The sequence below is a fragment of the Chanos chanos genome, chromosome 15 (genome assembly GCF_902362185.1).
Source record: "Chanos chanos chromosome 15, fChaCha1.1, whole genome shotgun sequence".
In the NCBI taxonomy this organism is placed as follows: Eukaryota; Metazoa; Chordata; class Actinopteri; order Gonorynchiformes; family Chanidae; genus Chanos; species Chanos chanos.
Window position 1 is genome coordinate 4,048,895 of NC_044509.1, and position 26,052 is coordinate 4,074,946.

The following is a 26,052-nucleotide window of genomic DNA, read 5'->3' on the forward strand; positions in this document are numbered from 1 at the left end:
TCTCTTCATCCATTTGTGCAAGACACAGTCTTATCCAATTCAAAATTGTACATCCACTCTATATGTCCAAGGTCAAACTTTCCAAAATCTTCCCTGGGGTTAGTCCTACCTGTGACAGATGCAGGCAAGCTCCTGCCAGTCTTGACCACACATTTTGGCCATGCCCAAGTCTAGCAGCATTCTGGTCCTCTGTATTTGAAGCTTATTCAGAAATCATAGGTTTAACAATTGAACCCTGTCCTTTTCTCAGACTTTCTGGTGTACCGTCAAAGGATCTTGCCCTACACAAAGCACAGTTAAACAGCATAGCCTACTCTTCTCTCTTGCCAAGGCGTCTCATTCGTTTAAAATGGAGGAACGACCGTCTCCCTGCCTTTAGCAGGTGGATCTGTGACATCATGTTTTATCTTAAGATTGAAAAGATGAGATACACGCTGAATGGATTCACAGGGAAGTTTGATGTGCTATGGCAGCCTTTTATTTTGTATGTAGAACGGTTGACAATGCGTCTTACCTCTGTCTAACGGGTATTACGTGGTAAATATTTAGTTAACTACTCTGTGGACTGTGTTGTTTCTTTATTGTTGTTTTCTTTTTTCCTGTTTTTTTTTTTTTCGTTGTTGCTGTTTTTATTGTTCCTTTTTTTTTTTTTACACTTTGTATGCTTGTCTGTGTCATTTCCTTGCTGCATTTGTGAATTGTACATGTTGTAAAAACTTAATGAAAATACACTGACCAAAAAAAAAAAAAAAAAAAAAAAATGAAGGTCATTCCATCATTGCCTCCAGCACCACCAACTGGCCAAAATTCAGAATATATTTTTGCCTGTAACTTTTGAATCATCTGTCCTAGAGCGGTGATCTTTTTTCCAACTGAGACTCTAGGTGATGATGAGTTGAATGTACCCATTTTATCAAAGTCCGCCATTTTGAATTTTTCAAAAACCCTTGCGAACTAGTCCTAGACTGTTGATCCTATCACCACCAAACTTGGTACATATCATCTAGAGAGGGTTCTAACCAATAGTCATCCAAATACTTTTGCGAGGACAAAAGATATGGCCGCTGTCGTCCGATGAATTTCGATGGCAAAGACTCCAAAACAGGAAGTAAGCCATATCTCAAAGATGCTTGGTTGGATTGATGCCAAACTTGTTTCACGTCATTGCCAGGGGGAATACGGGGTACCCACCACGTTTCATGTAATTTGGCCTCACGTGGGCGCTATACCAGAAAAACACACATAAAAAGTACTAAATACCCATCCTTTAGGATGAGAGAAAATGTATTTTGTCTACCTGGTGGCCACGTTGTGCTTGGCCCCTTCATTCCTGCTTGCAGCTATATTTATTATCTATCACTCTTGTGAAATGCATGAATATAAACACTAAATTGAAAGTAAGACAAAGGATTCCCAGTTGTTTTTAAATTGTTTGTTTTTATTAAATATGTTAAGCAAATATTTATATTGAAATGGAAGATGAAACAACACATGAAGTGAAACATTAAATGCAGCTTGAAACAAAGTAAGGCAGAAGTAAGATGGAAACATTCTCAGTTGTTTTTGCTTGTTTCTTTGTTTGTTTATGGGTTTTTTGTTTTTTCATCTGTTTTTTGTTTTTTGTTAGATCATTTTATCGAAATGATTAAGGTAATATTTACATTGGAAAAGGAGCTCCAACAACATATGAAGTGAAATGTTCAAAACAGTTTGAAAAAGACAACACATGAAGTGTGTTGAAGAACGATCATTTCAGGGTAAGCTTCATGTTGCTGTGAGAGAATAGTCTGACAATTAACTTTGTTTACCTTTATATCATTTTGAAGGCCTCACCCACTTCAGTTTCAGGCCCTAACTTGAGGACCTGTCCCCAGTGGTGGAGCCAGGCCATTTTCATTGGGGTGGCCAGGCTGAGACCATTATTCACATACCCCCCTTCCACCAACAGGGAACGGGTTACGTTTTGGTTCGAGGGCCAAATTTTGAATCATTGGTTAGCCAGCTGGAATGAAAAGATGGCTGGTGTTTCTGGTGCAAACCGTGACGATGTCAGTGGGCATGAACAAAAGCTCACAGGTAATCAATGCGATCCGCCATCTTGCTACTACAGTCAGCCCTCTGTGTCCACGGGTTCCGCATCCATGGATTCAACCGACCACGGATCGAAAATATTTGAAGAAAAAAAAAAGAAAAGAAAATTCCAGAAAGTTCCAAAAAGACCTATGTTTTTATTCCATTTATTACACAGCTTTGTTGAATACTCGATTGTGACTGGTATATACATATACACACACATATGGTTTTTTTCCCCCTTTTTTTCCTTTTAATTCTGTCCAGTGCAAGCTACGAGAACTCATTTTTCAACCACCATTTGATGCCGTCTAAAACATGCCATCTTAGACTATGCAGTAAACTGATAGTGAGTAAACACTGCTGTTGAATGCATCTACTACTACAAGACTGTCTGCAACGAGGACTTTGGGACTTCATGCCTACACATTTCAAAGAGAAGCTAGATAACTTTGTGTGGCCACCAAGCCATGTTAGATACTTGTTCAGCTCACGTTTATTTACGTGTCCCCTCTGGTTTAATCATTTCCAATTCACCGACAGACATACGAGTCGAGGATACAGGCCTGTTTACCATTGCTTCATTTAGGCAGGATAAGATAAATGCTATACCGTTTAACCGCGCATTAATGTTAGCAATCCTCCACTGATTGCATTAGCTAGCTTTGTGGGTAACCTCATAGCAGTAGATAGCGTTATAAGCTGCTGTAAGCGATGTTGCCAGAAAAACAGACGAGGGAGAAATTATATGACCATTGTTTGTTTACTCGCTAGAACTGCCGCTCTGTTTAATAAATAAACCTACAATCAAGTTTGTCGACAGCTTAGCCTACACCACTCAAATACCCTAACATTTAAAGTAATTTTGATGTTTGACTGATGGTATGGGCTGACATGAATGTTGTCAAGCTTATTTGGGCTAAGAGGAGAAGTGATGGGGGGGGTGTTTATTATTATTTGAGTAATGTATTTCATGTGACAATTATCAACTTAAAACGAACACAGATGATCTCCTTCGTGGGCTACTCTGCTCGACTCTGCTTGTGGTGTCAGCCGATTGTTGTCATTTGCTTTTTTCGCACATGTTGCTTACGGTGGCATTGCAGTGTGCCCTCTAGAGGACAAACTACGCAATGACAATATTCATAACATCTTCCGTCTCTCTGTTTCTTTTTCTATTGTCAATTATCGGCCATTTTAAACGCCAATACCGATTTAGCAGTTCATATCGGTTGATAATATCGGCAAACAGATATATCGCTTGGGCTCTAGTATTCAGGCACCAAATTTGGGGTCAATCCATTATCCACTGTAGCGCCAATAACAGGCCAAATTTCAGAGTACATTTCTGCTTATAACTTGGCTGTTAGATGTGTGTCGCAGCCAGGACGTAGATGATAAGTTTGTGGATTGTAACAATATGACACTCATCAACCTGGTGTTGAAAATCCTGGGTCCCACACACGAGAGAAACCTCACTGTCATCATGCTGCTTATACAGGTTGAGTTCACACAAGATCCACTTGTTTAGACATGGTATTATTTATCTCTGTGGGGAAATTCAGACACTCCAATAGGAAGCAATACACAAAATCTCAATACTTGTATGAGAACAACAAAATAAAATCTAACTATCAGAAATCAGTAGGGGAAGGGAGACATGTTATGTTAATGATATGTGGACAGTAAGGTGAAGAAATTTTGAGAGAATGTTTGTTACGGTCAGACCATGGTGTGGTGTGCATTTATGCCCTTTCTCCTTATCAGAACAGTGTTGTGTGTTCTTTTTTTTTTTTTTTTATAAAAATCACCATCAGTAAACCAGTTTGTCCTTTGGATTCAGTCAAATGTTTCTTGCATTAGCAAGAAACTTTCTCCCAAAATGCCACTGAGTTTTTAAGATTGGTGGTAAAGCATCGGTGCTTTCAGATCTGTGTGGTTTGGTTTGGTCAAGATATTTCACTGACGTCTGTGTTGTCTCTCACACAGGTCCTGGGTTGCGCCGTTGCTTTTGGGATCCGTTACCACCTTGTGAGTCTCTATGATGTGTAAACACCAGGGGCACACTGGAGAGAAGAGGATGGACTACAGGGTCCATGTCTTATGTTCAAACAAACAAACAAACAAACAAACAAACAAACAAAAAATGCCTCTTTTTCTGCTGACTGTAAGGCACTGTAGCTGAATGTTACCTTTGCCTCTCCCTTACAGCATACATAAAGGATCTGTTTACAACATTCACAGTTTAGCCCATGATTGGTCAAGGCCCAACTGAATGGACACTGAACTTACTGGATTTTAACAAGCAGTAGAACCAATGTAATGGGGAAAAAAATCTGTTCTTGTAGATAGGATTGCTGTGTAGTATGGCAAAATGTAGCTGGTGCAAATGTAGATGCTCTCTTTGAGCAGGCACTTTCAAGGTCCTCAAGTCAACTGTCAGAGTCTGTAGATGATTTGCTGAATAATTTGAATTCAAAAATGATAACTTTTACTGGAGCAATGTCATCCATAATATTTAAAGACAGTCATCAACAAACAGAAAGCACCATGGAAACAAAGTCTACCTGTTAAACTCCTGAAAAGAGAGTGTAGGAAAACTGAATGAAAATGGCACAAATACAAACTCCAGATTCACCATGAAATCCAAAAAGAGATGCTTCGCACATATAATGCTGAAATATGCAAAACAAGACAGTCTTTTTTCTCTAACATCATTAGTAGAAATATACACAATACTCGTGTGCTGTTCGCAACTGTTGAGAAGTTAACTAACCCCCCTTCACAGCTGGCATCCGGACTTCTCTCTGTTAATAAGTGCAACAAGTTTGCGTCCTTTTTCAAAGGTAAGATTGATCAAATCAGGCAGAACATATCCTCCCAATTACTAACAACTCAACATTTGGAATAACCAGCAACAAAGAGAGGAGAGCTCAACTTGATGTCAGAATTTAGTTTGATAGACAATGAAACACTGGAAAAAACACAACAGAATCTAAACTCTTCCATGTGCTGCTCAGGTACTTTCCCTCCCAACTTTGTCCAATCTGTTTTTCAAGCAGCAGACGTGCTTAAAAAGAATAATCTAGATGCTGCCATACTTAACAATTACCAGCTCATATCCAATATACCATTTGCTGGCAAAATCACTGAAAAAGTAGTTTTTAGTCAACTAACCGCCTTCTTAACGTCAAATGGGTATTTGGATGACTTTCAGTTAAGCTTCAGTGCTAATCACAGCACTGAAACAGCTCTCATTAAGGTTTTGAATGACATACGCTCCCGCTTGGACAACTCATTAAAGACAATAAAGACGTCTTATCATAGCTATGCTGATGACGCCCAAATCTACCTAGCTCTCTCACCTAACGACTTTGGACACCTAGAACCTCTTTGTCAATGCATTGACCAAATACAGCCAAACTTAGAGGCCTTGTGTCACAACATGATTTAGAAAAAATTATTCATGCTTGTATTTCCAGCAACCATGGCCTTTTCACAGGCCTTCCTAAAAGAACTATCAAACAGCTTCATCTTGTACAAAATGCTTGTACTACAGTTCTTAGAAAAACCAAAAGAACTAACTACATTACTTCGATACTTACACTGGCTTCCAGTGACTTCAAAGCACTGCTACTTGTTTATACATTGCTAAATGGGGTAGGACCAAAATACCTATCCGATATGTTTCAGCAATACACACCTGCTAGACCTCTCAGATCACTGGAGGGAAATCTATTGGTAATACCTACTGTCAGAGCTAAACATGGTGAAGCAGCTTTTAGCTGCTATGCTGCTCAGTTCTGGAACCAACTTCCTGATGACATCAAAGGTGCTCCAGCTGTAGCTAGTTTCAAATCTAAACTCAGAACCCAACGATTCTCAGATCCATTTTGTTAACTGATGGAATACACTCTACCTTTTTATTTTTTCCCTGTGTTCTTTTATGCACTCTTCCTTTTTCTCTTTTAACTGTTTTAATGCCCTCTAACTTTTTAAATGTATAGATGTATTTTTTTAATCTCTTATTTTTCTGTGTTCTTTTATCTGCTCATTTGCATAGCGCTTTGAATTACTTATGTGTATGGATTGTGCTATATAAATAAACTTGCCTTGCTTTGCCTTTATTTTGTTGTGGCTTGTCCATAAATGAAACGAGCTGGTCTGAACCCGCAAAATGACACCGTTCTGGCGTTTATGGATTTTGACGAGAAGAATACGTTCCGCAGAAAATTAAAAGAGACATAAACATGACCTGCTCCTTCTGTGATGAATATCCAGAGACAGTTTTACAGCTATTTTGGCATTGTTCTAACACCAAGAAATTCTGGCAAGACCTTTGGAGATTTGTCATTAATCATATATTTTTAAACATTTTACATTATTATGGGAAAACGTGGTGTTTGGTTTCTTCAATAACCCAAGAAAAGAAGACAATTTTTATATAATAAATCTGATAATGATATTGGGGGAAAAAAATTCATTCATAAATGTAAGTTCAGCAATAAAAAATCTCATTTTGTTGTTTTCACGAAGGATGCTGAGCAATATGTGGAACTACTTTCTAATTCGACAAACAAAAAGGCTGTCACACTTTATTGTCTAGTGTGATATAACCCTGGTTCTTTTGTTATTGTTCAACTTGTATACTATCCCCTGTATACTGAATCTATGTTATGTTCCTTCGTTAATAAATAAAGAAAAGAAAAAAGAGAGAACAATACGTTCTGTATCGTTGTAGATGTCAGAGGAGTTTCATCTCGGAACGTTAAAAAAGTACGACGTTTTCGGAGGGTCAGTATTCTGGCCGAACCCTGTCGCTTTTTCAAATGATCTGATTGGTTTATTTTGTTGTGTGGGCGGGGTTTCGACCTCAGCTTATTGGGATATTCATTTTTGTGTGAAAAGAATGTTGACTGAAATTATAACAGGTGGGTTGTTTCGCAGGTATTCAAAAGTTTTGCAAGGCGTACAAACAACTTCTACTGGAAATACAGAATGCAATAAAACCTGTTTGTTCGTGGGTACTAACTGTTTCAATAACACCAAGTAACAAGGATCTAGAGACAATATTTCAGTAACAGACCTAGAGCACTGAGCTAATGATGTTAACTAACTCTTTGGTCAGTAAAGCTGAATGTATGCTACTGTCATTTACCAGTTAATGCTCATTTATGCTCCCTTTACGTACGAAAATAAATACGTCCATTTCAAACAGTGTAACCGTCACAGCCCACATACTTCCATGAGTCAATTACTTTGGCATGGATGTTAAACAACATATCCACTAGAGGGCGCCTCCGCGTTTCATTCGCTACCGTCCAACTCACATTTGATTCCCGTCCAGTCTCCTCCCAGCTGTTCTGGAGCATCTTACGGAATCTGAAAAGATGTGAGAGGGTTTGACTGTTTTTATTTATTTATTTATTTTTAAGAAAAAGATCTGGAGGAAGATGTCACTGGGTCTCACTCTCAGTTTGATGAATCGAGAGTCATCCTCCTTTTCTGCTAATGCCCTAATCTGGTGGTGTTTCCCTTTGATGTTTAAGCCTGATGGTGTATATCTGACGGTGTATATTCTTGAACTGAGCTCTGGTCTGTCAGAATATGTCTCTGCCTGCAACAACAAGCAGACTAAATCTTTTCTCTCTCTCTGTCTCTCTCTCTCTCTCTCTCTCTCTCTCTCTCTCTCTCTCTCTCTCTGTCTCTCTGTCTGTCTCTCTCTCAGACTGTGAGGCGGCCTTTAAAGGCAGGTTTAAGCTGAGGGAGCACCTTCGCAGTCACACGCAGGAGAAAGTGGTGGCGTGTCCGGCCTGCGGCGGCATGTTCGCCAACAACACCAAGTTCTTCGACCACATCCGACGCCAGACCACCATGGAAGGTGAGGCATATGGGCTGAGGCCGTGGTTGTGTGGAAGGGTGGGCACATCTGGAGTTCTGTACAAGTCTGTCCCAGTCAACTGAATGTGGTTCCAGTCGCTTTTTCGTTTTTCCCTTCTTACTCTCTCTATTTTGTTCTGGCAAAGTAAACCAAACTTTCTTTTTCTTACTCTGTGTTTCTTGTGTGTACAAATGCGTGTGTATGTGTGCATGTGTGTGTGCACATGCGCTCGTGTATGTATGTGTGTGTTTAGGTCAGAGGTTCCAGTGCTCGCACTGTTTTAAGCGCTTTGCGACGGAAAGATTGTTGAGGGACCACATGAGAAACCACGGTGAGTTTATACTCATGTCTCTGACACACAGACACACACTTTCACTCACACACCTGTGTTAAATGAAGAGCGCTGCAGTTGAGTGAGTTGGTCGTGATGTGTGTTCACAGTAAACCATTATAAATGTCCCCTGTGTGACATGACCTGTCCCTCACCGTCCTCCCTGAGAAACCACATCAAATTTCGCCATAGCAACGAGAAGCCCTACAGCTGTGACTACTGTGATTACAGGTAATGTCACACACCCACACACACACACACACACACACACACACACACACTCTGACACCAGGGGTGGAGGAAAGCCCAGCTTCACTTTACTGAATTGTAGTTATATTCAAATGAAACCACTGTATTTCTAAAACTGTACCTGTGCACTTATAAACTTTGTGTGTTTGTGTGCTTTTGTGTGTGGATGCGTGTGCGTGTGTGTGCGCGTGCGTGCGTCTGCGTGTGTGTGCATATGTGTGTGTGTGTGCGCGCGTGCGTGTGTGTGTGTGTGTGTGTGCATGTGTGCGTGTGCGTGTGTGTGTGTGTATTGTATTTCAGTTGTAAGAATCAGATAGACCTGCGGAAACATCTGGACACACACAGCAGTGAGCCAGCCTACCGCTGTGACTACTCCAACTGTGACTACACCACCCGCTCTCTGCACTCCATGAAATCTCACTACAAACGCATCCACGAGGTACAGCACCGAAAACACACACTACAAACACATTCACCAGGTACAGCACCAAAAACACACACACACTACAAACACATTCACCAGGTACAACACCAAAAACACACACACTACAAACACATTCACCAGGTACAGCACCAAAAATACACACACTACAAACACATTCTCCAGGTACAACACCAAAAACACACACACTACAAACACATTCACCAGGTACAACACCAAAAACACACACACTACAAACGCATCCACGAGGTACAACACCAAAAACACACACACTACAAACACATTCACCAGGTACAGCACCAAAAACACACACACACTACAAACACATTCACCAGGTACAGCACCAAAAATACACACACTACAAACACATTCACCAGGTACAACACCAAAAACACACACACACTACAAACACATTCACCAGGTACAGCACCAAAAATACACACACTACAAACACATTCACCAGGTACAACACCAAAAACACACACACTACAAACACATTCACCAGGTACAGCACCAAAAATACACACACTACAAACACATTCACCAGGTACAACACCAAAAACACACACACTACAAACACATTCACCAGGTACAACACCAAAAACACACACACTACAAACACATTCACCAGGTACAGCACCAAAAATACACACACTACAAACACATTCACCAGGTACAACACCAAAAACACACACACTACAAACACATTTACCAGGTACAACACCAAAAACACACACACTACAAACGCATCCACGAGGTACAACACCAAAAACACACACACTACAAACACATTCACCAGGTACAGCACCAAAAACACACACACACTACAAACGCATTCACCAGGTACAGCACCAAAAATACCACACACTACAAACACATTCACCAGGTACAACACCAAAAACACACACACACTACAAAACACATTCACCAGGTACAGCACCAAAAACACACACACACTACAAACACATTCACCAGGTACAACACCAAAAACACACACACACTACAAACACATTCACCAGGTACAGCACCAAAAATACACACACTACAAACACATTCACCAGGTACAACACCAAAAACACACACACACTACAAACACATTCACCAGGTACAGCACCAAAACACACACACACTACAAACACATTCACCAGGTACAACACCAAAAACACACACACTACAAACACATTCACCAGGTACAACACCAAAAACACACACACTACAAACACATTCACCAGGTACAGCACCAAAAACACACACACACTACAAACACATTCACCAGGTACAACACCAAAAACACACACTACAAACACATTCACGAGATACAGCACCAAAAAAAACACACTACAAACACATTCACGAGATACAGCACCAAAAACACACACTACAAACACATTCACCAGGTACAGCACCAACAAACACACAGTACAAACACATTCACCAGGTACAACACCAAAAACACACACACTACAAACACATTCACCAGGTACAACACCAAAAACACACACACTACAAACACATTCACCAGGTACAGCACCAAAAATACACACACTACAAACACATTCACCAGGTACAACACCAAAAACACACACACTACAAACACATTCACCAGGTACAACACCAAAAACACACACACTACAAACGCATCCACGAGGTACAACACCAAAAACACACACACTACAAACACATTCACCAGGTACAGCACCAAAAACACACACACACTACAAACGCATTCACCAGGTACAGCACCAAAAATACACACACTACAAACACATTCACCAGGTACAACACCAAAAACACACACACACTACAAACACATTCACCAGGTACAGCACCAAAAACACACACACACTACAAACACATTCACCAGGTACAACACCAAAAACACACACACACTACAAACACATTCACCAGGTACAGCACCAAAAATACACACACTACAAACACATTCACCAGGTACAACACCAAAAACACACACACACTACAAACACATTCACCAGGTACAGCACCAAAAACACACACACACTACAAACACATTCACCAGGTACAACACCAAAAACACACACACTACAAACACATTCACCAGGTACAACACCAAAAAACACACACACTACAAACACATTCACCAGGTACAGCACCAAAAACACACACACACTACAAACACATTCACCAGGTACAACACCAAAAACACACACACTACAAACACATTCACCAGGTACAACACCAAAAACACACACACTACAAACACATTCACCAGGTACAGCACCAAAAATACACACACTACAAACACATTCACCAGGTACAACACCAAAAACACACACACTACAAACACATTCACCAGGTACAACACCAAAAACACACACACTACAAACGCATCCACGAGGTACAACACCAAAAACACACACACTACAAACACATTCACCAGGTACAGCACCAAAAACACACACACACTACAAACGCATTCACCAGGTACAGCACCAAAAATACACACACTACAAACACATTCACCAGGTACAACACCAAAAAACACACACACACTACAAACACATTCACCAGGTACAACACCAAAAACACACACACTACAAACACATTCACCAGGTACAGCACCAAAAACACACACACACTACAAACACATTCACCAGGTACAACACCAAAAACACACACACTACAAACACATTCACCAGGTACAACACCAAAAACACACACACTACAAACACATTCACCAGGTACAGCACCAAAAATACACACACTACAAACGCATCCACGAGGTACAACACCAAAAACACACACACTACAAACACATTCACCAGGTACAGCACCAAAAACACACACACACTACAAACACGTTCACCAGGTACAGCACCAAAAACACACACACACTACAAACACATTCACCAGGTACAACTCCAAAAACACACACACTACAAACGCATCCACGAGGTACAGCACCAAAAACACACACTACAAACACATTCACCAGGTACAGCACCAAAAACACACACACTACAAACGCATCCACGAGGTACAGCACCAACAAACACACACTACAAACACATTCACCAGGTACAGCACCAAAAACACACACACACTACAAACACATTCACCAGGTACAACACCAAAAACACACACACACTACAAACACATTCACCAGGTACAGCACCAAAAATACACACACTACAAACACATTCACCAGGTACAACACCAAAAACACACACACACTACAAACACATTCACCAGGTACAGCACCAAAAACACACACACACTACAAACACATTCACCAGGTACAACACCAAAAACACACACACTACAAACACATTCACCAGGTACAACACCAAAAACACACACACTACAAACACATTCACCAGGTACAGCACCAAAAACACACACACACTACAAACACATTCACCAGGTACAACACCAAAAACACACACTACAAACACATTCACGAGATACAGCACCAAAAAAAACACACTACAAACACATTCACGAGATACAGCACCAAAAACACACACTACAAACACATTCACCAGGTACAGCACCAACAAACACACAGTACAAACACATTCACCAGGTACAACACCAAAAACACACACTACAAACACATTCACCAGGTACAGCACCAAAAAAAACACACTACAAACACATTCACGAGATACAGCACCAAAAACACACACTACAAACACATTCACCAGATACAGCACCAAAAAACACACACTACCACCAACGCGTCTCAGGGTGAAGACGTCCATCCGTCATGTAACGCGCCCGGAACCCGAATGAAGCCATCCACAAAGTCCCGCCGCTGATGTTGCCACAACACTAAACCCACTCATATAATATATATAAAGTCTGAGACGGCAGAACCGACTACGGTCACGTTCTTTACACTCCCAGCTCGTGCTCCACCTTCATAAACATCCCCTCACCCGGCTAATTAAACGACTTCCTCAGACACAACATGACAACTCTAGTTAACAGTCTCACCTCCGCGGCAGAACTGCAAACGAGAGAAATGAAAAGAAACGTTTGGACCTGGCACAGAGCACAGGCTCATAATTTCACCGGGGGTTTTTTTTTGGCTGCAGGGAAAATAAAGAATTCCCAGAGTGGGAAAAATGTCTCTCGGACGAGAGAGCTGGATATTTTAGTAGCTTTTGGATCGCTGCCTTCCACTTCAGAACATGCATTTTTTTTAAGACATCAGACAGAAAAAGTAATACGTTTTTATTTTAAATATTCAAAAATAAATATCGGCCTGGGTTACGCAGCTCTCATTCTCTCTCGCTACAAAATACATCTATGATGTCACGCATTCCTCTACAGATGACAATAACCTGGAACCCCCATTCTGCTTTCTGTTTGTAATTTTACTGAGAAACAGTCAGAGAGAACAGCAACCATAAAACAGCGGCTGTAATAATGCAAAGGAAATTTGGGTAGAAAAATGAAAATGATGTGGACCTGTTGAATAATGTATTTGGAGTAATCCTCAGATGCTCAGTCGTCCTGTGGGATGTTTATATCCTATATGCAGAAATAGAGTCAGTGTTCGTTACTAGAACAGGAGCAGTTTGTCCTTGATGAGGGCACGGTAATGAAACATAATGTATGTTAGTTTACATCTGTACTGTATGTAGTGTGTGTGATATCACTGCTTTGGGATTGTTTTGGTGGTGACTGCTCTCTGCTATTGTGTGTGTGTGTGTGTGTGTGCGCGTGTGTGTGTGTGTGTGTGTGTGTTTGTGTGTGTGTTTGTGTGTGTGTGTGTGTGTATGTATGTGTGTGTGTGTGTGTGTATGTGTGTGTGTGTGTATGTATGTGTGTGTGTATGTGTGTGTGTGTGTGTGTGTGTGTGTGTGTGTGTGTCTGTGTGTGTGTGTGTGTGTGTGTGTGTTTGTGTGTGTGTGTGTGTGTGTGTGTGTGTATATGTGTGTGTGTATGTGTGTGTGTGGCTTTATGCGGCTGCAGCTGATCCGATATGAGAGCGTGGAGCTGACGGAGCAGTTGATGAGGGAGCGACAGGGGGAGGGAGACAGCTCCGAGGCTGCTGTCCAATCCGAAGGCCTGCAGCCCGTGGAGGAGGCGGAGTCAGCCGGCGCAGGCGACTACGTGGGGCGGAGCAGCGCGACGGAAAGGATCGAGGGAGAGAGGGACTGCGTAACAGAGGAGGGAGCAGTGTCAGATGAACAGGGGGAGAATGTTCTCTTGGTTCTGACCGCTGGGCCCGTCCTGGAGGCGGAGTCAAAGAGGGAGGATGCTGTGATGTGGCAGCTACAGGACACTGCCCAGCAGCTGGGCATGGAGGTAGTCTAGCCCTGCCTCCTCTGACTAGAGCTCCGCCCCTTTTTTTGCCACTGACTGTTAAGGCAGAGGAGGGAATAAACTCAATGACAGAGACTCAAAGAGAAAACACTGAATCTGAACTCATCAGTCTGAAGGCATGTTACTGCCTCTCCTCCTCTACCTACTGGTTCTCACACCAGAATGGACAGAATATGAAGAAGGAAGAGACATGCATGCTTGTACACAGCTCTTTTCACCAGGGGTGTGAGAGAGAGAGCGAGAGAGAGTGAGAGAGTGAGAGAGAGAGTGAGAGAGAGAGAGAGAGAGAGAGAGCCTGAACGTTTAGCGGAAAAGAGCTGGACTGTCTTATACAATTACACACGTCTGCCTTTGTATATGAGATTATCCAGAGTGTCTCTGGCCCTGATGGTACGATGGACGTTTATCCGTCTCTGGCCCTCTGGTTCTGACTCACGTTGGGCCTGGTTTTTTGGCCCGGTTTGCAGTGTACAGTTTTATATTCAGTGTTCATCGAGTTGCTTTTGAACTGAAATGAAATTGTTTATCTTTGCTGAAGAAGTGGTGCACGCCTGCATGGAAAGACGTGAAATTTGAAATATGAACGTTAATGAGGAATTGGGAACGTGTTTGGTCAGTGAGATGGTTTAATGGGTTTGATTCGGCAGCTTGCTGTGGAGACTCGCCGCGGTGCTTTTGATATCCCGCGACGCTTTGTTGCTGTGGTTACGGCTGGAGTGTGCCACTTTACGGTGAAATCGAGTTTCTGTTTTACACGCCCGGAACCGTTAAACCGCAGTGAACACGGCGCAGAGCCTGAGACATAAAACATCTGGATCTCTTTTGTTTTATTTGGAATAAATTATGCTAACTAATGAATTCATAATTGATTTTTCTTTTTTTCGTGTGGTGTAATTGCAGCCATTTCATATCCGCACAGCAGGGGAGCTTATATGTCTATACATGCTTGTGTGTGTGTGTGTGTGTGTGTGTGTGTGTGTGTGTGAGAGAGAGAGAGAGAGAGAGAGTGTCAGGGAGGGAGGGAAGGAGGGAGGGTGAGGAAAAGAGAAAAAGAGAGAGAGAGAAAGCTTTTCTGTGGAAGCTAATCCACTTTGGTCTTTATCCGTGCTGTTAACGGTGATTTTCCCTCGCTTGGGACAGGATGGGTCAGGATAGATTACTGGGCTGAAAAGAACAAAAAAATATAAATAAATAAAACTCTGTTTTTTTCATGTTGTCCTTATACAGCCCTACATAGACATGCCCTCACTGGTCCTGTCCAAACTGCACCTCTCTATACTGGACCTGTCTCTACTGAGTCTGTCTATGCTGTTCTGTCTCCACTGAGACTGTTCTGGTTCTGTCTCCACTGGGACTCTCCGTATTAGTCGTCTCTGTACTGATCCCGTCTGAGACCTGTGAGGCTGACTCTAGTAGAACATGACTGATTGTCCACACTTTCAAGTTTTCTACAAAATCAATGTTATTCATTCATTTTTAAACAAACCCTTTAAAAATCAAATAGCTTAGCAATAAAGGGAGATTATCTCTATCCTCACTACGTGAATTCTCTCTCTCTCTCTTTTCCACTCTCAGTCTCATTCTGTGTGTGTGTCTCTCTCTCTATCTCTCTCTCTCTCTCTCTCCCTCCCTCCCTCTCTGTCTCTCTTCTCCAGCTTTGGCAGTGTTAACTAAGTTTAAAAGATTAGTTTGTTTGCAGGGCTTAACGTAAGAAGCATTCTCACTCTCGAGGAGGGGATTCATGCACAGGACGGCAAAAAAAGCAAGATTAAACAAGATCATTACACATTTCCATTGCACAGCCTTAAATAACAAACAAGAAAGCCTTTTGAATTTTCTCAACTGTGATCTCTGACCGACACATCCACCGCTCTCTTAAACACGGTTTAAACACGTGCACGGGTTGCATTGCCTGAAAACGGATCTGCTTAAGAAGGCAAATTCAGAAATCCTTAAAAAACGTGACCTAGGCAGAAGACGAGAGACAGAGAGAGAGAGACAGAGACAGAGAGAGACAGAGAGAGAGAGAGGGTCGTAAGACGGCTGAACGAAGGAGAGGTGTGAGAAACGAAGGCGTCTGAGAAGAAGTGGAGAACTGCAGATGTCTCTGAAGATCAGCATGGCTCTGGATCTCCTTCTGCTGTTCCTCCTGGGCTCCTCAAACGGACTCCTCACTCAGCAGGACGCGATGGAGAACACAATAAGGGACGAAGATCAAGGGAGTGGTATGGCATCTCGACCTAGACCAGACCTGGTCGATAAAATTCCTTCTCTTCTCTTTGATCTATGAACTTAAAACGCTAGTGTCTGGAGTAATGTTTGACTCGAGCCATCCCTGAACCTGTATTTCCATGTTTTAGCACAAAAGGGTTGGGTCATCTGGTTTTTTTGCCTGCAGTATCTCACATTGGCGTTTGATTGGTTTAAATGAGGATGTTTTTAAGAACGGCGCGATGACATAGGAGTGTGTGCTGTCCATCAGGCCTGTTGGAGGTGGAGCAGGGAGAAATGCCGGACACCTATTGGTCGGGAACGGCACCGTTGTGTTTCGGGGGCTGTAAAGGGCGGCACCGGGAGCTGAAGCAGGATCGGTGCGGCGACTCAGACTGCTGCTGGATTGGGTCCAAATCTCTCTGTAGAGGTACCGCTGGTCTTAACTGGGTCACGTGGAGATTTTTACACTGGGCTTAAGCCCGCGGTCTCATTGGAAGTTTTACAGCGTGTTAAAGGTGTGTCAGACACACAGATACGCAGAGAACCGTAATGATATCGATTTTCAGAACTTTCACCTGTATTAAGAGAGATTGCTTTTCCAGTCTCTCAGTCTTGCAGCTTTTTTCCCTTGTAGTTATGATAGTAGCGTACTAATCAATCTTTCTAGTGTTACCTGTTTTCTCTTCATCTCTTTATTAAGAGGCTTTTTTCCCTCCACAGCTTTCCTCTAAGCACATAACTCTCTTTCTCTCTCTCTTTCTCTCTCTCTCTCTCTCTCTCTTTCTCTCTCTCTGTCTCTCTCTCTCTCTCTCTCTCTCTCTTTCTCTCTTTCTCTCTCTCTGTCTCTCTCTCTCTCACTCTCACTCTCTCCCCCTTTCCATTTCCCAGTTAACTGTGGGAAGCCTGACGTTGACTTTAATGGGATTGTGTTTGGCAATGACTGGTGGGTGGGTTCCGTGGTCCGTTACGCGTGCCGGCCCGGTTTTATGTTGGTGGGAGACCCTGCCCGAGCCTGTCAGTCCAGTGGGAAATGGACCCCCAAACCTTCCTGCCTCCGTGAGTTACCCAATAAACGGGACACTTCTGGAACCTTCCGCAAACTGTTACTCGTATTCAGTGGAGGAGGAGCAGGAGAACAAACACTTACAACCCCAGACAACTCTCTGTCCTAGCACTCATATATCACCATATGCCAAGTTAGGCCAACATGGACTCACGTTCATTATTCGTAATTATTTCCTCCAAATAGTTTCCCTGTTTTTGCTGGGATTGACAAACAAGAGCCAAATTAGTTCTTAATCATCACTCGTACCAGACCAGCGTCTGGTAACTGGATATTCTCCTTACACAGCATGTGTTCTGCGCTTTGTTCATCAGGCTAAATTATTATGATTTTTATTCAGCGAGGTTTTATCCGTCTAAGGTCGTTAAAATGTGAAGTTAAAGAGTTCTTTGGTTCACTGAGTGTCTCCGTTGTCAGGGCTGTGTCGTCGGGGACGCGTGGAGATAAACGAAAAGGACATCGACGGGACCTGTACGTCTTCGTGCTCGTCTAAGAGCTACTCTGGGCCGCTGAAACGCGGCTGCAGTCGGATAGAGAACTGTCTGACCAAGGAGTCGGGCTGGAAGCGCTGGTTCTCCCGCTGTGACTACTGTGAATGCGACTGTTCCGTTCCCTGCGGTGCGTAACCACGCGCTCCCAATAACGAACTTTTCATATGTGTCCACAGGCAGGAGTTTTCTGTGGACCAGAGATTAGACATGATGCTGGTTTTGAAGAGTGTGTCTGTGCGTGCACGTGTGTGTGCGCGTGTGTGTGTTCATGTGCATGCGTGTGTGCATGCGTGTGTGTGTGTGTGTGTGTGTGTGTGTGTGTGATTCATTTGCTGTTATGTTTTGTTACTGAGGTCACTTTGTAGCTTTATTGTGTGACCTGTATGTGTCAACATAATATGTGCTTTACCAGAATTCCCTGAAGAATTTCTTTTCTTTCTTTCTTTCTTTCTTTCTTTCTTTCTTTCTTTCCTTTCTTTCTTTTTTCAGCCTCTGCAGGCTAAAGGATGAGCCATGGTTTATGAAAGGGTCCAGACTTGGATCTGTCAGCAGTAACAGAGTGGGTGGATATACTGCAAAGCAGAATGTTTATGGTCGCCGGATAAAATTAAGCCTAAAGTTAGAACGACCCGGTGGGGAACGAGATAGGAAAGTTTCCATCAGACAGTTTTGCTTCTGGGCTTGTTGTTATCCGGATCATTCAAAAATCCAGCATTGTAGTCTAGCCCTCTTGTGTGGACACAGCTGTAAAATTAATCTCATCAGATTATTGCCCTGGGATTAGATTTTATGTCTTATCAAAGTATTCCAGTGAGAATCTAGCTCTACAGACTAGAAATTTTCTCAGACTCTAAAACCGTAATCTGTGTTACTGGCAGCTGGTGAAATCTTCTGTGTAGTTCAGCAAAAAAACGAAAGAAATGTCTCTTGGCGCCCTCACAGAGAAAAGAAGAAATGGCCTCTAGTTTACACTCTTGAAAAAGGAAACACTGGTCTCTCTGACTGAACACGGGTCGTCCACTCTCTATATCCTCAAAGATGTTCAGGTCACAGTGAAAGAAGAGAACAAACACAGGATAATCTCCCTAAAGCTGTTTGTTATTACAAATATGTTTAAATCTTCTGAAACCTTTTGATTTTTCTCCTTAATCTATGCATAATTTAAACAATGTCTTTCAGCAGTGTGTTAGGGAAAAGATATAGAGACCTCTTCCTATAGACTGAGTTGGGATTAAAATGTGATTATTGGTCACTCTGTGTCAGCATGAGTCAGGTGCTGGACTCCACCTTTAATCTCGTTACCTCTGATGATAGGAGTGTGACTGCGTTTACCGCTTTGGGAATAAGGGCCACAGGAAACGACCAGTTTACAGGGAGCCAGAGATTCTGTTTATTTAAGCGAAGTCAAACATTCTGTTGGATCCATTCCATCGGCTTCCATTATGACATCACAACTGTCTCCCTCACCTTGATCTGTTCTGAGTAGCCAAGTGTAGCTTAAGTATTTCTGTGTACTGCCATAGAAGATATTTCACCTGAGATATGATGTAACAAAAAAAAAAGCGGTTTGCTTTTTTTTTTTAAGACTACCTGTTCTTATCAGTGTTTGGTCTTTATCACTAAAAAAAAAAAAATAAAAAAAAAGAAACCATTCTCTGATACATTGTGTTTTTTTTTGAGTTGGTGAGACAGTTTTATTGAACGTCAGTTTTATTATTTTATAGAAACATTTCATATAAAATGTCTATTGATTGGCCCAGGAAGAGAAACGAAGGATGATGTGTTCATCTCTCCTTGGTGTGTAACAACCAATACCTGCAAAGCAAACAAACAAACAAACAAACAAACAAAAATGATAAACATGTGAGCATGTGACATCAAGGTTTACCACATGACGCTATTCCACACATTCATAATGGACACTGAAGGCATAGCGACGTTACCACAAACAGGTCTTTCAACTCTTCAGTTGAAATATTTATCATGTGATGTAATTAATATTCTTCAATATTATGATTGTTGTAGTGGAACTGAATTGTTGATATGCTGTACACATCAGGGCTGTGTAATTTCACCTCTAGAAGTCCATTTTGTTTACATACTTAATTAATTCTAAATATTTTCAGAAATCTTAAATCCATCACTTGCCTGTAACAGCCTTTATGTAGCTGATGATTTCAATCAGACATTTCAGTCAGTTTTCGTGATAAATGATTGTTGTCTGAATTATTAAGTGCAACATGAATACCTTCAGACAGACCGAGTCGTGGCATGTTCAGTGAAATGGGAGGAATACATGCAGCTGTGAATTCTCCTGAGACTACGCGTGCACATTAAACACAGTTAGCAAATCTATCTGTGTGCAAACCTGCCCTTCTTTACTGCTTACACAGCTCTCTCTCTCTCTCTCTCTCTCTCTCTCTCTCTCTGTATCACACACACACACACATACACACAGAGCTAATGTCTGTACATTAAACACAATTAACAAATCCATCTGCCTCAAAACAACCCCTTCTTTACTGCTTACACAGCTCTCTCTCTCTCTCTCTCTCTCTCTCTCTCTCTGTCTCTCTCTCTCTCTCTCTCTCTCTGTCTCTCTCTCTGTCTCTCTCTCTCTCTCTCTCTCTCTCTCTCTCGTCTCTCTCGCTCTCTCGCTCTCTCTCTCTCTCTCTCTCTCACTCATACACGCACACACATGCACAGCTAATGCCTGTACATTACACACTATTAACAAATCCATCTGCCTGCAACTCTCTCATTCTTTAGTGTTTACAAGCACACACAGCTCCGTGGTTCTCTCTCACGCATACTCACCACGCAGCTTTCTCTCTCTCTCTCTCTCTCTCTCTCTCTCTCTCTCTTTCTCTCTCCCTCACACACACAAATACACACTCACCACACAGCTTTCTCTCTCTTTATCCCTCTCTCTCTCTCTCTCTTTTTCTCTCTCTCTCTCACACACACTGACACAGTGCTAGCATATTTTAGAAACACTAATGAACATATGTGCTTATTCAAACAAGACAAAGACACAGCCTGACTCAAACTGCATTCATTTCCATCTATTTTAATACCACACACACAACCTGAACTGTATTTCCCATGTGTAAATGTCAGACACGCGGGGCACTTTTGGATCATTTCTGTGGGTGTTTTAGGCTCTTACCCACGTCCAGACTGGTTAAAATCCCTTTAGACTCAGACAGAATCTCCCAGAACGTCTGGTCTTTCTCAGATCCAGCCACCCCGTTCACACTCTCCAGGAAGAGACCGTAGGTAGGGTCTATCGTCACGGTGAACCTACACACGAATACCACAGGCACAGCAGAGTCACACCCGAAGTTACACCGACGTGGACAAAGGCAATGCAAACACGGATGTGTTTGAAATCTCTTAGTTTCGCTCCATGAACGTTTGAGCATAGTCATTGTCACGTTTGTCATATTTAAATTAGCCAGATGTGAGATATTAGTACTGTAGCTAGTATGGTAATTACTGATTCATGCCTTAGCCAAGGACTGATGTTTAATAACTACTTTACCCTAGGCAGAGAGAGAGAGAGAGGAGAGAGAGAGAGGAGAGAGCGGAGAGCGAGAGAGGAGAGAGAGAGAGAGAGAGAGAATATCCCTGTTGGACTGAATGAATATCCCATGTGTACTGCTCCACCATCTCACTCCCTGAAGTGTCTAATTACTTCCTCCCTCAGCAGTTCCATATGGAACAGAAATATAATACACACACAAACCATACAGTTCACTTTCCATTGTTCTCCATACCAACATGATCAGGTGTCAGATTTTTTTTCTGACTGACCAGTAGAAACAGTCAACACGTCAGTGTTAAATTATCATGAAGAGTGTCTATATTATCAAACTGTCTCTCTCACCTATACGGGACAGAACAATATAGAGACTTAACACCGTTATTACTTCTTATATTCTCTCAAGAATAATAACATGCAGTGCAATATCACATCACGGAATTCTTTAACACTTCAGTAATCGAAGATCCCATCCTCAACAGTTTAGTGCCCCCTCCGCCCCCCCCCCCGAAAAAAAAAAACCCGGAGCACATGGCTCTTCACTGAGAGTTACAGAAGGCTGGTGCGTATCCAAATATTTGTCTTAACCTTTAAGTCAGATACTGAGTGAGGCTTGGACAACCAGGTGAGAATATTCTCAAGCTAATCAATTCAGTCTAACGGCTTTTGGAGTTACACAAGCACTGGGACGCACGTGCTGGTCGTCCAAGAATGACCGTTGCCACAGTTTTGCCATGTACTGTGTTACTGACGCGCTGCTGTACGCGCTCTTACTTGAAGTAGCTGTTGGCGTCGTCCTGTAGATTGTTTAGCGCTCCGAACAACACTCCGCCCTCTGGTACCGCAGTGTAGTATGAGGTCTCAATCTGGTTGGAGAGACGGTTTTCAACCGTCACCCTGATCGGCACTGTGTTCTTAGAATCTGACCAGAGCACAAAGAAGTGGAGATCGTGAAACACATATGCTCTTTAATTAAACTCACAGTAAGAAAGTGGAGCTATAAAAATTCACTGTCTAGAGGATTTAATAAACGATTTAATGACTTTTAGAGATATAGACATATATTTACTGCTAGGTCTGCGAATATTATTGTGTTACATCTCAGTACAAATGAACCTAATCAAAATTTCGAGTAAACAAAAGATTAGCCTGATTGTATTCATATTAGATTATATATAGCTCCTTGGTAATGTTCATTGTTAAATCTAATTAATATGCTTTCCTTGAAAACACTATGCAAACTCAAACTCATTACCTTGATTAAAAAATGCAAACGTCATTCATTTAATTCAGTTTAGGTTTGAGATTCTGCCACTTTGGCATTAAATACATATTTGCTTGATTAAATTACAGCAGTGAGTTTGCATAATTTTTTCCAGTTAAGTTAGCATTTTGGTTTTGCCATATTCAATAACTATTACATGACTGATAGTATTAAAAACTGGTGATGAAAAAAACTATTGCTGATGAGTCTAAATAACACATTTATAAGGCATCTTTTTGAATATGTATTTGACTGTGTGATAACAATAACAACAAACTATTTTCAGCATTTAATATCGGAGCAATAACTTTAAAAAGAGCCTCTTTACTTTGAATGCAAACTTTACGGATTCCCAAAGTGTCAAAGGGTTCATCCACAGATCACCTCAGGCGGCCAGTCAAGTGGCCTCTTTATACAGTATTAATTACTTTCAAAAATGTTATCAATTATTTTCAGACCGGTTCTTACTTACCTCTCTTTATGGGAATTCCTGGCGGTAGAGACTGCACCAAAGCCACTGAGAGCAGGACGAATAACAACGTGAGCTCCATTTCACCTGTACGCTGCAACACTCCTCATACACACCTTCACACACACTTCTTATACTCTTCGCTATCTCCCTTTAATGCTTAGGATCGCATTTCAAAACCCACAAGGATTTTGTAATATTATTAATGCAATAAATGCTCTTATCTCAGGCTTCGTAATGAATAATGCGTTTCTAGGAACCTGTACAGGGAGACAAATTGAGGTGTGAGTTACAGAGAGTGAGGTACACAGAGACGGGGAGGGGACGAGGCGGGTGGGGGCGGGGGGTGTTAGAGAAAGAACGAGGATGTGTGTGTGTGTGTGTGTGTGTGTGTGTGTGTGTGTGAGAGAGAGAGAGAGAGAGAGAGAGAATTTCTTAAACACCTTTTTTACGCATGTAGTGCAATGATATACAATCCCTTAAAGTGCTCTCATGACTCCGACCTTTTAAGCATTGAATATAACAGAAGAGTAATGATCTCAAATCGTCCTCTGACCTCGCGCTCTCTCAAGGACGGCGTGACATACGGCATGTCAGATAAAACCAACATCAAAGGAAACGTGGGGCTCGCACTCTGCTTGTTATTTACCCGCTCAACCGAACGCAACAGGTGTGGCAGATAATTGGAGTATGAGAACATTCATTAAAGAAGCAATAAAACGACCTTAGATGTTCCGATGAACCAACCGCTGTAAGAGGTCGTATCCCTGTTCGCGCTGTTCTGAACGTCAAGTGAAGATTTGACAGGCTACATAAAATTTGGCACGAGATTAGGCACATCACCTGTTTATCAAAAACTCGTTTCTTTTGTGTGGTAATCTTTTTTTAACCATCAGTTGTCTTTTACTTGTTTTGAGATCTTATACCAACAATAAGTTACTGGGCAACAATACAGCCTACTCATAATGAAAGCCCAACATACAGTTATTCTTATCACCACGTGAAATGATCGTTTTGTCCATCAAATTTTTGCTATGAAATTACCATCAAATTGGGGCAAAGCAAAATGCAATAGCGCACGACCTCTGTGGAAGGTGTTTGTAGATACAAATTTGTGTGACAGCTAGAGAGGACACTGGTGAGCTCTGTTCGTAATAAGGCTGTTGCAGTCGATCGTTTTAGAGAACCACTGGATGTCGCCAGAGAAACGGTAGCATTATTAGTCGTCGTAGAATGACCAGCCAAGTTTAAACCCCATCCGTTCCAAACTGAGGATCAATACACTCGCAGAGAGTAGCATACCAGTACTATTGAAAGCAGTGAAATGTCCTCTTTGGTATTCATTCAGTTCCATGACAAGACGCCACGAGGGCTGCCCCCCTCCCCCCTCCCCCCAACACCCTATTCACTATAAATGCATAAACAGCCGGCAAGGTTAAAGGAGACGCTATCTTGAGTTGTTGCTTTTTTTTTCTCTTTTCTTTTCAGCCCTCATAATTACATTTGAATTGATAAGCATTTGCCTATCAGCATTCATTTGAATAACGTCTATCTCTTGAATAACTATAAAGCCACCGGAACGAGATCTCAAAACTCAGCTCAGTCTAGACGGGTAAATAGAATATGAAGGTCAGTTCTCACATATGACCGTTTTCCGTCGGATCATAACAAATTAACACGTGATTTTCTCAGCAAACAGCTGGATGTCAACCTGCAGTGTCCGAAACAGCCTGCTGTTTCAAAAAAGATATGGCATAAAAATTATGAAGTGAATGAGGGTCTTTTTTCCCCCGAAACATTACATGTCGCAGGGTTATTTTTGGCTTGTTTTTTGCCTGGCAGTAACCCAGGATCAGGATTTATATAAAGAATCGCCTCAAACCCCCCCAAAAAAGATTAAAAAAAACCCGAGAAGGGTTACACGGTCCCACGGCTGCCTTAGTCTTTTAGGTGAACTAATGAGATCCCTGTCTAGGGATGGGAAAACAAAGCCGTCCTGCTATATTTTGGTCTGTGCTTGGGGGTGATGTAGGGCGTCATTTGAACGGAAGTAACCCCCGCTCGCTCGTTTCACCGAAAATAACCCGTACACTGCAGCATCAGCACCAGCGGATGCGCAGGTGCGGTCTTTAAAGAGACCGCGCGGTCGAATACAACGTACAGTAACAAAGATAACTTTTGAACTTTTAACTTATCTATGATGGAATTTTTTTTTAAAAATGCACCTCTTGCTGAATTGGTATGAACGTTTCTTAAAGATATTCTTTAAGTCATTTATCCAAATAGATTTTTTTTTAATCATTTGCTCAAAATCTAGATCCCCGAGAGAGACGTGATATCTAAGATTGTGAAATTATTAAGAAAAAGCGAAACACACTTGATTTTCTTTTGCGACCACAAGAGAGAAGGTGTGTGTACTATCTTGAGAAGGAGTGATGGCTTGTTGCCAAATCGGTCTTGAGTTTTTCTGCAGAAGGTATACTGGGTTACTCGAAAAATCCCAGATCGCCGAGACGTGACATAGTTTCCGTTGACTAGCTTCAAAAAGTCGTTTGTATGTTGCTTCAAAAACATCCCTTAAAGAAACCACGTTTTAGAACATAGCTGTACAACCCTGCGTTTTTTAAAAATTTTAGTCAAACCTTTAAGAGGTTTGGAAGCTGTATGGTAGATCATAACCACCAGTTCTGTATTCTGTAATACTAAAGAATGAACGGG

At 41.9% G+C, this 26,052-nt stretch overlaps 1 protein-coding gene across 1 annotated transcript; it reads left to right on the forward strand.

Moving 5' to 3' along the window:
* Positions 1 to 7,816: 7,816 nt before the first annotated feature.
* LOC115828847 (histone H4 transcription factor-like) lies at positions 7,817 to 14,280 on the forward strand. The gene is made up of 5 exons (XM_030792944.1): positions 7,817 to 7,951; positions 8,205 to 8,282; positions 8,393 to 8,513; positions 8,832 to 8,970; positions 13,915 to 14,280. Exons 1-5 carry the CDS (start codon positions 7,894 to 7,896, stop codon positions 14,278 to 14,280), a joined length of 762 nt encoding a protein of 253 aa, XP_030648804.1. The 5' UTR covers positions 7,817 to 7,893.
* The last annotated feature ends 11,772 nt before the right edge of the window (positions 14,281 to 26,052 follow it).